The sequence below is a fragment of the Triticum aestivum genome, chromosome 7A, assembly GCF_018294505.1.
Source record: "Triticum aestivum cultivar Chinese Spring chromosome 7A, IWGSC CS RefSeq v2.1, whole genome shotgun sequence".
Lineage (NCBI taxonomy): Eukaryota > Viridiplantae > Streptophyta > Magnoliopsida > Poales > Poaceae > Triticum > Triticum aestivum.
The window spans coordinates 93,637,458-93,651,258 of NC_057812.1; the positions used below are offsets into that span (position 1 = coordinate 93,637,458).

The 13,801-nt window shown below is 44.2% G+C and overlaps 1 protein-coding gene across 1 annotated transcript; it reads right to left on the reverse strand.

Annotated features, from left to right (window-relative positions):
* Positions 1–8,220: 8,220 nt before the first annotated feature.
* LOC123152249 (cysteine-rich PDZ-binding protein) lies at positions 8,221–11,348 on the reverse strand. Its single transcript, XM_044571842.1, has 4 exons — positions 11,201–11,348; positions 10,942–11,059; positions 8,897–8,988; positions 8,221–8,477 (listed from the first exon to the last, which is right to left on the reverse strand). The coding sequence occupies exons 1-4, from the start codon at positions 11,214–11,216 to the stop codon at positions 8,413–8,415; spliced, it is 291 nt and encodes a 96-aa protein (XP_044427777.1). The 5' UTR covers positions 11,217–11,348; the 3' UTR covers positions 8,221–8,412.
* Between the last annotated feature and the right edge of the window lie 2,453 nt (positions 11,349–13,801).

The following is a 13,801-nucleotide window of genomic DNA, read 5'->3' on the forward strand; positions in this document are numbered from 1 at the left end:
TCCACTTTTTCTTCCCTTTGCCCTTTTTCTTGAAACTGGCGGTCTTATTGACCATCAACACTTGATGCTCCTTCTTGATTTCTACCTCCGTAGCCTTTAGCATTGCGAAGAGCTCGAGAATCGTCTTATCCATCCCTTGCATGTTATAGTTCATCACGAAGCTCTTGTAGCTTGGTGGCAGTGATTGAAGAACTCTGTCAATGACACTATCAACAGGAAGATTAACTCCCAGTTGAGTCAAGTGATTATGATACCCCAGACATTTTGAGTATATGTTCACTGACAGAACTATTCTCCTCCATCTTGCAGCTATAGAACTTATTGGAGACTTCATATCTCTCAATCCGGGCATTTTCTTGAAATATTAACTTCAACTCCTGAAACATCTCATATGCTCCATGATGTTCAAAACGTCGTTGAAGACCCAGTTCTAAGCCGTAAAGCATGACACACTGAACTATCGAGTAGTCATCAGCTTTGCTCTGCCAGACGTTCATAACATCTGGTGTTGCTCCTGCAGCAGGCTTGGCACTTAGCGGTGCTTCCAGGACGTAATTCTTCTGTGCAGCAATGAGGATAATCCTCAAGTTACGGACCCAGTTCGTGTAATTGCTACCATCATTTTTCAACTTTGCTTTCTCAAGGAACGCATTAAAATTCAACGGAACAACAACACGGGCCATCTATCTACAATCAACATAGACAAGCAAAATACTATTAGGTACTAAGCTCATGATAAATTTAAGTTCAATTAATCATATTACTTGAGAACTCCCACTTAGAAAGACATCCCTCTAATCTTCTAAGTGATCACGTGATCCAAATCAACTAAACCATAACCGATCATCACGTGAAATGGAGTAGCTTTCAATGGTGAACATCAATATGTTGATCATATCTACTATATGATTCACGCTCGACCTTTTGGTCTCAGTGTTCCGAGGCCATATCTGCATATGCTAGGCTCGTCAAGTTTAACCGGAGTATTCTGCGTGTGCAAAAACTGGCTTGCACCCGTTGTAGATGGACGTAGAGCTTATCACACCCGATCATCACGTGGTGTCTGGGCACGATGAACTTTGGCAACGATGCATACTCAGGGAGAACACTTTTATCTTGAAATTTAGTAAGAGATCATCTTATAATGCTACCGTCAATCAAAGCAAGATAAGATGCATAAAAGATAAACATCACATGCAATCAATATAAGTGATATGATATGGCCATCATCATCTTGTGCTTGTGATCTCCATCTCCGAAGCACCGTCATGATCACCATCGTCACCGGCGCGACACATTGATCTCCATCGTAGCATCGTTGTTGTCTCGCCAATATTATGCTTCCACGACTATCGCTACCGCTTAGTGATAAAGTAAAGCATTACAGCGCAATTGCATTGCATACAATAAAGTGACAACCATATGGCTCCTGCCAGTTGCCGATAACTCGGTTACAAAACATGATCATCTCATACAATAAAATTTAGCATCATGTCTTGACCATATCACATCACAACATGCCCTGTAAAAACAAGTTAGACGTCCTCTACATTGTTGTTGCAAGTTTTACATGGCTGCTATGGGCTTAAGCAAGAACCGTTCTTACCTATGTATCAAAACCACAATGATAGTTTGTCAAGTTGGTGATGTTTTAACCTTCGCAAGGACCGGGCGTAGCCACACTTGGTTCAACTAAAGTTGGAGAAACTGACATCCGCCAGCCACCTGTGTGCAAAGCACGTCGGTAGAACCAGTCTCGCGTAAGCGTACGCGTAATGTCGGTCCGGGACGCTTCATCCAACAATACCCCCGAACCAAAGTATGACATGCTGGTAAGCAGTATGACTTATATCACCCACAACTCACTTGTGTTCTACTCGTGCACAACATCAACGCATAAAACCTAGGCTCGAATGCCACTGTTGGGGAACGTAGTAATTTCAAAAAATTTCCTACGCACACGCAAGATCATGGTGATGCATAGCAACGAGAGGGGAGAGTTTTGTCTACGTACCCTCGTAGACCGTTCGCGGAAGCGTTATATCAACGTGGTTGATATAGTCGTACGTCTTCATGTCTGACCGATCCAAGTACCGAAAGCACGGCACCTCCGAGTTCTGCACACGTTCGGCTCGGTGACGTCCTCGCCTTGTCGATCCAGCAAGAGGGGCGAAGTAGTAGATGAGTTCCGGCAGCACGACGGCGTGGTGACGATGTTGGTGAAGAACAATCTCCGCAGGGCTTCGCCTAAGCACTACGAAAACTATGACAGAGGATAAACTAGAGGGGACGGGGTTGCTGGCACACGGCTTGGTGTTTCTTGATGTGTCTTTGGTGCTAGCCCTACCCCTCTATTTATATGTTGAGCCCTGGAGTCGAAACTTGGAGTAATAGCCTCCTCAAAGTCGGTTTCACCCGAAAGGCAAGAGTCCTTCTCGGACTCGAGGGCTAGACGCCAGGGTTCCCGGCGTCTACCCCCTAGACGCCAGGGTTCCTGGCGTCTAGCCTCTGGTCTCCGCAAAACTTCCTTTTGCACTTTCCAAAAGCCTCGTGGGCTTTCCCCTTTGGCCCAGATAAAGTGTTCTCGTGCCCAAACATTTCGGGAAACATCCGGAACCCCTTCCGGTGAATTCCGGAACCCTTCCGGAGATCAAACACTACTATCCCATATATCAAACTTTATCTCCGGACCATTCCGGAGTTCCTCATCATGTCCGTGATCTCATCTCGGACTCTGAACAACATTCGGTCATCAACATACATAACTCATATAGTATTATATCGTCAACGAACGTTAAGCGTGCGGACCCTACGGGTTCGAGAACTATGTAGACATGACCGAGACACCTCTCTGGTGAATAACCAATAGCGGGACCTGGATGCCCATATTGGCTCCTACGTATTCTACGAAGATCTTTATCGGTCAGACCGCATAACAACATACGTTGTTCCCTTTATCATCGGTATGTTACTTGCCCGAGATTCGATCGTCGGTATCTCAATACCTAATTCAATCTCGTTACCGGCAAGTCCCTTTACTCGTTCCGTAATACATCATCCCGCAACTAACTCATTAGTTGCAATGCTTGCAAGGCTTATAGTGATGTGCATTACCGAGTGGGCCCAGAGATACCTCTCCGACAATCGGAGTGACAAATCCTAATCTCGAAATACGCCAACCCAACAAGTACCTTCGGAGACACCTGTAGAGCACCTTTATAATCACCCAGTTACGTTGTGACGTTTGGTCGCACACAAAGTGTTCCACCGGTAAACGGGAGTTGCATAATCTCATAGTCACAGGAACATTTATAAGTCATGAAGAAAGCAATAGCAACAAACTAAACGATCAAGTGCTAAGCTAACGGAATGGGTCAAGTCAATCACATCATTCTCCTAATGATGTGATCCCGTTAATCAAATGACAACTCATGTATATGGTTAGGAAACTTAACCATCTTTGATCAACGAGCTAGTCAAGTAGAGGCATACTAGTGACACTTTGTTTGTCTATGTATTCACACATGTATTATGTTTCCGGTTAATACAATTCTAGCATGAATAATAAACATTTATCATGAAATAAGGAAATAAATAATAACTTTATTATTGCCTCTAGGGCATATTTCCTTCAGTGAGGGGGTGGCGGTAGCTACGGCAACGTGAGCGGCGGCGACGGCAGCGCTCGGGCGGTTGAGAGAGAGAGCGGCAAAGGAGGGAATGACCATGGGAGAGAGTGAGAGAGGTGCGGGGCGGCGCGTGGCGTCACGCGGGGCATCCAGGCGATGAGGGGAGGCCAGGCAGGCAGGTTGCGTGGCGGCACGGCGGTGCGCGCGCGTCGGCCACACGCCCAGCCGACTGACGCGAGGACAAGGACGACTGGCACTGTGCCAGTGGGCCGGCTGGGCTGCACAGTGCCAGGCTGCGGGTAAGCACAGGTAAGCGTTTTTCCATTTTTGTTTATTTTCTACTTTTCTGACATTTGTTCTGATTTAGTAAAATACTAAATCAACTTATTTTATTCTGTAAATTTTAGTAGGGACTAGTTGGACCACTCCAAAGCCCCTCACCAAAATTCAGAAATATTGGACAATATTTTGTATATATAAAAATATTTATCCAATGCAAATAAATACTGGATTAATTTCAAATGGCCAAAATAAATATTTATGAGCTCCTGAAAATATTTGTTTGAATTTTACCTCTGACCAATATTTTCAGAGAGCAAGATGAACATTTTCTTGGACCTTTTTGGAGCAATTTTTATCTGGATTATTTCCAGAAATGATTTCTCAGGGTTTCACAAATCCTCATTTCAAATTTAAATGAAATTTAAACATGATGCTCACAAGAAGGCTAGCCTAGGTCATACCAGAACTAGGGATGTAACATTGGACTCCGTTGGATATGGATTTTCTGCAAAACAAAAAACATGCAACAAACAGGAACTGGCACTGGCACTGGATCAATATGTTGGTCCCAAAAATAATATAAAAAGTTGCCAAAAATATATAAAAGTTGTAAAATATTGGCATGGAACAATAAAAAATTATAAATACGACGGAGACGTATCACCGGCCAACCAATCAGACCCTTCGGTGGTGCAGGTACTGTCGCGCCCCCCTAGTATCTGTTCATGCTAAGATCAGTTAGCAGGGACATTTGCACGCCTTTAAGCCGTTCTATGTTATTGTGCAGGCAGACACAATAATGTGGTGCCGTCTAGACTCCATGCCAACATAGTCGGAAGACTGCTAGAGTTGTCATCTCCACCCCAACGCCCAGCCTACGCAACCAGCTGGTTGTTATGCCCACTGCGGATCAGCTGTCCACCACACCGACCAGATGCCAAAACCGATCAAGGATAGAGACGCGGCCGGTAAGACTTCTCAAACAATTCCACCGCACCGACGAAAGCATACTCTGACAACCTCGTTGGACACCTAATGATGCTCAATGATGAGATCGGGGACATCGAGGAGCACACTGTATTTGGACAAGTAAAAGATATGCATATAACCAAAATCAAGGTTACACACACCAGGTTCACCAAAGACCCATGGTCCAGTAACCGGACCGTGCACATACATGGGAAGTTGTCCGGAAAGCCATCAGGGACTGGATGCAATCAAGAACACCATTTCACCTATCAAGGTAACCAAAAGCACAAAGCCCCATTCATTTTGAAGAGACAACCTGGTAGCCTGACCCGCCACACCTAGCATGATGTTTCTCTCATGTAACTAACCTTCCTTTTTGCATTGATCCCGCAGGCAGGGTCTTGATCCGTCAAAGTGCATGCCACTGCGGCACCGAGCACTTCATGGCACGGACCCGCGCGAGGATCATGTGCCTGTCCAAACGACATGGCTAGGAGCAACTAAACGCGTCGACTCAAACGGACAGTGATTTTGTTCGTTTTTTCTGTTTGGGTCGATTGTCTGCTCGGCGTCCGCCCTAATTTTCTTTTGGATCGGCCGTGCGCTCAACACCCACAATCTATTTCATGTCTGCACGCAAATTTGAAAAGGTCCACGGCCATAGATCATGCCAACGGCCATGTCATCGCCCAAAGTTCATGACAGCCCTGACCGCCCGCTGTCTGGCGGTCGCGACGCAGCCGATTGGCTTCCTCCGCCGCTGGACTGGTCCTCAGCCCAAGCCAATGCGAGGTTGAGGTCCGCCCGAACACACTACAGTGTGATGTTCGACGTCGTGAATGCAGCCTGACGATGTGCATTGCGTCGCTCCCGTCAAGCCCCTCCCTATTGGATGCCGTCACATTACTCCATGGTGACGTGCCACCGCCTCCACGGCCGAGGTAGTGAAGGAGGTGCCTGCACGCATTCACGGTCGTCGAGGAGGGCTCCTTCTTATTCATTGCGATCGGGCAGGGATTGCGGCACCCTCACCTTGCCACACTAGAGGTAGCTCAACGGTGACGCTGAGGAGGGTGTTTCGGTGTGGCTGAGCTACAGGAAGGGCACCTACTCCTTTACCTCCTCAACGCGGCATCCGATCTAGACGTCGTGGTTGCGCGGCGGGAGGGCGGTTGCTCCTTGATAATTACAGTGAATAATCAATCAGCTCACAGGCCAAAACAAATGTTATGTTGTAATCTAAATTCATATATAAATATAAAAGATAACTTCTGACGAGCAGAGCGGAGCGGAGGCCCGTCGCCTGGATGCTCATGTCGCGTCTGGTGTTGGGCACCCGCATACATTCTCCCAGTTTGGTGCTGGTTTGCCGAAATGAACCCGATGATACCACCGGCGGCAACATCAGCGGACCGGACAATGACGAGGTTCCGCCGGCCAGGGTGGCCATGTGTATGAGCTCACCAACCGGTACACACGCATAGTCTTATTTATGTTTTATATTTTAATTGAACTTAATATCGTCTGGTTAATTACGAGCCAACTAACAATGCAGATTTTTTTTGTGAGGGAACAATGCAGAATTAGGTAGGGGTCAAATATTTAGCTCAAAGGTCAAAACAAAAATAAAAATAAAGACCCGCCAACTGACAACATGGAATTAGCTAGAAACAAACATTTACTGCTGATTACACTAAATAATCAGTCAGTTTGCAATTTAAAATAAAAACATAATTAAAATGCTTGTTACAGTATTTTTTTTTTGAAACGAGGCAAAAGACTTGCCAATTTCATTGATTAAGGAGTAAAAATTGTCCGGTTAGTTGACGGAAAATTAGGCTAAAACTAATACAATCCAACCCACATAAGATGGCTACTAGCGGTCAATCTGGCCACCGACATGGGATCACAGAGCTACAAATAACTGCACAAAAACCATGACGGCACATGCCAAGAGAAGACCACACGTGTGAACAACCGACAACTCCGACTATCTTTGATTCTACTAGTTCGCAGTTGCACACGCTAGCAAACACATCCCAAGTCCACCTGATCATTTGTTTAGTTACTAATTGTGCTATGGATTGGGCTGGGGCATACGCCAGCTCCTGTGGCGTCTCCGGCTCTCCGCTTTGCCACATTGGCACAACCTAGTGTGTGTGGGTCAGATTCAAACACCATAGGTTATGACGTCTACCGTGTAACCAAAACGCTGATGATGGTGTTTCGGAAAGGGTCAGGTCCTGAAAAAGTTTTGAAGTAAGGTCAAATCATGCTAAACTTTAGTAAACGGGTTAGAACAGTAAAAAGGTCCCCATAATCTACCAGGGATGCATCCTAAGGTACAGATCAACTCTACTCTGCCATTTGTCGTGATGATAGTCATGTGTGATGGCGATGGCGCGGAAGGGCTGTCCGTGAAGACCAGATTAAAAAAGGGTGACTTTTTTTCCTGAATAACGAGAAGAGTGGTTGCAGAGGTGCTGCGCCTCCGAAGATGGTTGCAATCCACAAGCATTCAGCTAAACGAGAAATGCCACGACGTGATCAGATGGAAACACAAGGCTTCAGGCGTCCACACCACTACTCTCTATTTTCTTATAAAAAAATCGAATTGGTGATGATGATGTGCTTGACATCCTGCAATATAGACCGTCCGATCTATATCTGACGGATAGAAACAAATTATGATAATTTTATAAAAAGATACCCACATCCGTCTCTACATTTGCAAATAAGGCCTTCCATCATTCATCTTCATCTCCGACAAGATAAACAGCTCGTATAAATGCATCTTGATTCTCCGTGCAACGCATGAACCTCTTGCTAATATGCATACAACTGTCAGTTTCAAGGGTTTGACCAAGTCACGGTCCAGGACGCTGTTCTGGCAGGCTTGGCGCCGGGACGGCTGATTATTTATTTTATTTTTTGTCTGGCTCCTGCACAAAAATCGACTTTGGTGCAACAACCGTATGCAAACAAGAGGTTGGCCCTGCCAGATGTGCCTACGTAACCTGGAATGCGCCGAAAACCGTTTCTCGAATTGCAACATCTCCTACTCTGTTTGGCTCACAGCAGCGCAATGGTATGGATGCACTTCTTTACATCCAGATACATGGAAGAAGAGCACAGAAATCATCACGTCCATGATCGACGGAGCACATAAATCATCGCGCCGCACTAATTTATTTATCCTTGATCCTTGGATCATCTGACATTCCACCTTTGTATTCCCGTATGCTTCCTGCTAATATCAATATAAGCCAGCCATCAGCAGATCAGCTGGATCTTTAAAAAAAAATCTGGTGACCGAATAGCTCGGGATAACAGAAGCATGTGCCAGGGCAGCAAAAATCCACATTGCTCAAGGGTGCAAATTACAGAGACAACCACGCCCGTTTACACAACTGTTAAAAATTGCTCTTTTCATAACACGCACACAACACCTTTTTCCACAGCAATATCGCTAGTACATGATGTCATGATCTTACATGTTAAACATACCAAGTCCACCACTTGAGTATCCTGCTCACACATTGCTTTGCTTGTACAGCTTCGTGTCCAGCACTTGCTTGCCACACATCGCACACACCCCTGAAATTAGCCACCAGTATGAGCAAAAATTTGGGAACTACTACAAAACATGCTAAAAATTGGCAGCCATAAGTTTGATCCTTTTACCAAATTCTAGCCAAACCCTAAAAAATTTAACTCCTCAAACACCTTATCAAACCAACTAGACCCCAAACGGTTCTAGCAACAGAGAGAGAAGGAAGGAATCTTTTACTGAGAATTGCTTTGGACTGCTCAAATTTGAGGAGGTTGGGGCACTTCTGCCCAAATTTGAGAAGTGCAGTTAAATCCTTTCGAGGGTTCGGCTAGAGTTGCCCTAAGACTATATTACTAGATAAACTCCATGATTAGCAGACAAACTTAGTGTGCCAGAAATAACCACCGCCAAAGAAAAACAATACATGTTTTATAAGCTGTTCCAAAAGGAGTTTGCTGCTTACCTTTTGAATAGGCACAGGTGTGGCAGTATTTACCGTCCTGGTGCACCTGTTGCTTGCAGATTATGCATTTGGTATTTCCGTAAGGAGTCCACCTGATATTTAGCAGTACAGGTTAGACTATAATATCTTGAAATAACAATTTGAACACGTGCAAGTTAAGAGAAAGGGGGGGGGGGGGGGGGGGGGGGGGGGGGGGGCAGAGTTGCCCGTTTGAGGGTTCGGCTAGAGTTGCGGCATATCACTATGGTGAATTGGCGCCCTAAGGCCAGTATATCGTCCATACAGGTGGCTATTTCCTGTAGAAACACCCACAAACAGCTCAGTTACGACAGATGTCATCCTCTCCTTACAGTCTCTCCTCTGTCACACCACCCTCTACATCTCACCCCAGCTGACGAACATTGGCTATAGGTGCACACTGCATCAAGATCATTCACCATGGAAGAGTTTACATATGGATATCACAAGTGGACACAAGGATTTTGGCTAATAAATGAAGATAACAAATAGCACAATGAGATCTCAAGGCTTCAACATAAAGCAATATTTGAGTCTTAAGGTTCAACCATCAAAGTTACAATTGAAAATATTTGTTCCTTTCATATCTAAGGCCACAAAACCGAAAACCGGATCAAGACCAAAACCAAAATAGCCGAATTCTCGGTTTTGGAATCCTCTTTTATGTTTTCTATTTCAGTTTTGCTGGATGTAAGTCGCCTGAATTTCGAATTTGGATCAGTTGATTCCGAGAAGGAAGCAACAGCTACAGAGCCGGCGGCAGTTTGATCTTGTCTGTCTTAGAGCGCAGGGGGGAGAAGCATTCTTCTTGTCTATCTTAGGGGTGCGTCAGGGTGCAGGTTTGCCGGCGAAATCGGTAACTCGCTGGCTGTAGAGGGATGGCCCAGGGCGGCGGCAAGCATGGCGGTGGGGGAAGGTCGCGCGAGCGCCGCCGGCCGCGGGCGGAGGAGGCAGGCGGTCCGGCCGGCGGTTGTTGGCGGTTCATCGGGAGGAGGAAGACGATGAACAGTGTTTTCAGAGGTAGAAGAAGAAGATCTGGCCATTCCTTTTGCATCCAACGGCAGGGAACAAATCGACTGACCCCAAAAACAAATTCAGTTGACTGGTCTCTAGTCATTCCCTTTCTATTTCTACTAAACCAAGTAAAATTCAGCAGAACAACAACCTGGGCCTAAAGCCCATTGTTCCATTGAGCCTAACCTGGTACTAAGGTACATGCTGCTGGCCGGCACTCCACTAAAGAAAGAGATGCTGACTGCTCATGTAAGCCTGAAGCCCACAAGTCACAACCCTAGCCACGTCTTCATTAGATCCCCTCACGAGATTTTGAGCGAAAACCAAGCACTACAGCCAATGGGCCAAGGAATTGCAGCCGCCTCGACCTCTGCAGCAGGCACATCCATCTCCTACGACGAATGCATCCGCTGTACCAGCACAACGGGCGCCGCCACCGTAGAATCTCTAGCAGCAGTCGGCGCCATTGGTCATGCTCTGCCGCCCCAAACAACAGCATCTCCAGGTCCTCTGGAGGCCAATCTCGATTTTTGCCAAGCGTGCATGCCATGCCATCTTTAGATCATCCTCTCACCTGTTCTAATAATTTCTTCACGCCTCTCCCTGCTTTAAAACTACGTTTGGTGCAGCTGGGTTTAAACCGAAAACAAAACCAAATTTACATTTAAACGGATTTTTTGGTTTGTTGTTGCTGCTAAATTTGGTTGTCAGCTGTGGCTAACCTAATTTGGAAAAAATATCTACAAGAAGCGAATTGCGCCCACCCCTATTCTATATGAATCCCTACCCCATCATGAGCAATCTAATAGTACTAATACTAGTGAATTCGTGACGGGATGGATTTTTCAACTCCCTCAAAATCCTCCATCCAACCAATCACCCCAACACCCAGATTCCCATAACCGATACCAGTCAGAAAGATTCCGCTCAAAATAGGGGATTATAGCCCCTTCAACGTGAATGAAAGGGTCAACGCGGTTCGATTGGGGAAAAGGGAGGGGGATCCAACGGACCTGCTCTTCTTGGAGAGGAGCTTGTTCTCGTTGATCTTGCGGCCGCCGCCCTCGTAGGTGTTGCTGGCGCCCTCCTTCCACTTGTCCGGGACGATCACCTTCCCCAGCTTCTTCTCGCCTGCAAAAGGAGGACCGCGCACGAATTAGAAGAAGACAAGATCCTCATGGAAGACACGAACCCTAATTCTAGGACGGAAGAAATTGACGAGATCGAGTGGAAGGATTGGCCGATTCAGGAGGGGAAGGGTAGGGTTCCTACACTTGGTGCACACCATCGCCGCCGCCGCCGCCGCCGCCGGTGATCGGGTTTTTTTTTTCTTGAGATGCTGGTGATGGGGGATCTGTCTGGAAGGGAAGAGGAGAGGAGGAGATAGGACGGACTCGGGTCGTCGGGTCGAATCGGGAAGCCTCGCGTCGCGGCTGCCCCAGATGGGCCGGCCCATCCGCGCGGGAGGCCACAGCCAGTTTTTTTTCTGTTTTCTGTTCTAGTTTTTTGCTTTATTTTTTATGAAGTTTCATTATACCTTAAAATATTCTACATATTTGAAACACTCTTCAAAAACATATATTAAAAATTTTGAACAAGTATTTTTAAAAATATTGAATAAGTATTAAAAATTGTTGAACAAGTATTTAAAATATGTCGGACAAATATTTGAAAATGTTGAATAAGTACTAAAAATGTTGACGAGTATGTACAAAATGTTGAAGAGTATTTGAAAAATGTTGAAGGATTAATTAGAAAAATTTGAATGAGTATTAAAAGTGTGTACTAAAAGTGTTGATCACTAATTAAAAATTGGTTTTAACATGTACCAAAATGTAGAGTGAAAACTAAAACAAACATAAGAAGAAAAAAAGAAACAAAAGAAGAAGAAACAAGAAAATAAATAAAATGCAAAAAAGAATGAAAGAAAAACGGCTCGAATGGCCTTAAGTAGGATGCGGCGCTTGTTCTTACCACAAAAGGAACTTAGGCAGAGTGACTAGCGCAGCGTGCAAACTACTACTTGGAGACCAGGGATTGAACCCTGCTTCTTGCATATTTTCTCTGCTCTTTTTATATACTGTGCGCGCCTGAATGTGCCGGCCCAATACGATGCCAGAAGAGGAAAAGGTTCAGCGAGACAAAGCTATCGTCTCACTTAAAGCAAGAAATAGCTGTCGCAGGTCGAGTCGGTCGCGACCGGCGACACTGATATTTTAATCGCTATTTATAATTTCAGTAGCAAAGGCTGGTGAATAATAAAAAAGTTGGTCAAGCAGGAATTCTTGTGCACAACGAAGTATCTTACAAAAAACTAGAATTGGCTGTTAGGGTCTACCACCGAGAAATCTGTACAAAATTGACAGTATATATAGCAGTAAAGTTAGATGCAATGCTACAGAAAACATGGAAAAATAACAGGAACGCTTCTAAAAAAAGGATCAAATACTACCCAACAAAGACAAAGCCCGACAAACCACAAAAAATTACCCTGAAAATAATAAACTTGGAATTAGACAGTGATTACCCTAAGACTGAAGTGTAATTATACTAAAAGTAGACTGCAAATTGCACTGAAATTTCTCTCAATGTACACTGTAATAACCAGGGTAATTACACTGAAAGTATGCGTTTAAATTACATTGTAACTTCCCTCAAATTACAGTGTAATTGCCATGTGCATGCAGTGTAAGTGCAATGTGATTTACAGAGTAATTACAGTGAAAGTCACTGTAAAATTGAACTGAAACTATACTATAAGTTCCCTGAACTTACAGTGTAAATACCCTTAAATTACACTAAAAATACACCTGAAATTATAATTCCCGGTGATTTCCCCTGAAAAAATCCAGTGTAACTACCCCTGAAATTACACTGTAATTACAGTAAAAATTAGTACTGTGATTACCATGAAAATTACAGTGTAATTACCCCTAAAATTATTGTGTACTCATTGTAATTGCACTATGGATTGACACTGAAAGTTGCAGTATTATAACTATGTAATTACCCTTGAATTTACACTGTAATAGAAGTGTAATTACACAGAAAATCCTATGAATGTGGCTTTTCATTAGGTTTCAGAAAATGAAATAAAAGTAAATCTAATATTAGAGTGAAGGTTTACCAAGGAAACAATCAGAGGAATAGGAGAATAAAGAAGGAAGTTGTAGCAGAAACAAGATCACGGCAAGCCTACAAAATGAGGACCATGAGAAGCCCGCGGAAAGAAGAACAACAGATAATGGAGAAAGAGAGCAAAGGAAAAACAAAGAAGAGAAAGTTAAAGAGACGAAGGGAAATGAAGTAGTATACTAGAGGAGAGGAAAGTTAATAAGTAACGGTTGAGTTGCAATTTGATAGAAAGCATTGATGCTACTTATTAAGTACCAAAAATCAAATTCTTTCCCTGGATTTATATTACATTTTTCTTATTTACATGATAGTATTTTGGTACTTGGTTTTACAAAATTGTAACAACCGAATGAATATGCTGACTAGGCTAGCATAATCATATAAGAGTTTTTCAAAAAAAAAGTAAACCACATTAAAAAGAACTGCAAAATTAAACTTACTGTCAATGTTTTTATATCCACTTAATAGGAGTCGTATGCATGTATTGTGAGTGGCGGCTGCTACAAATCAGCCGACTGATTTCATGAAGCAGTCAATCAGGTGGTGGGCCGTCGGATCCTTCCTCTCGCAGCGTTGGAATAGGTGTATATTGACTTCATGCTCCCTATTAGTAGTAGAGAAGTCGTAACGCCACTTGGAAATAAATTGCAAAACAAAACAACAAAGAAAGGGACTGTCTGTTTGACATAAAATAGAGATTACGAAGGTTTATTACAGCAATATAGAAAGTGTAAATTA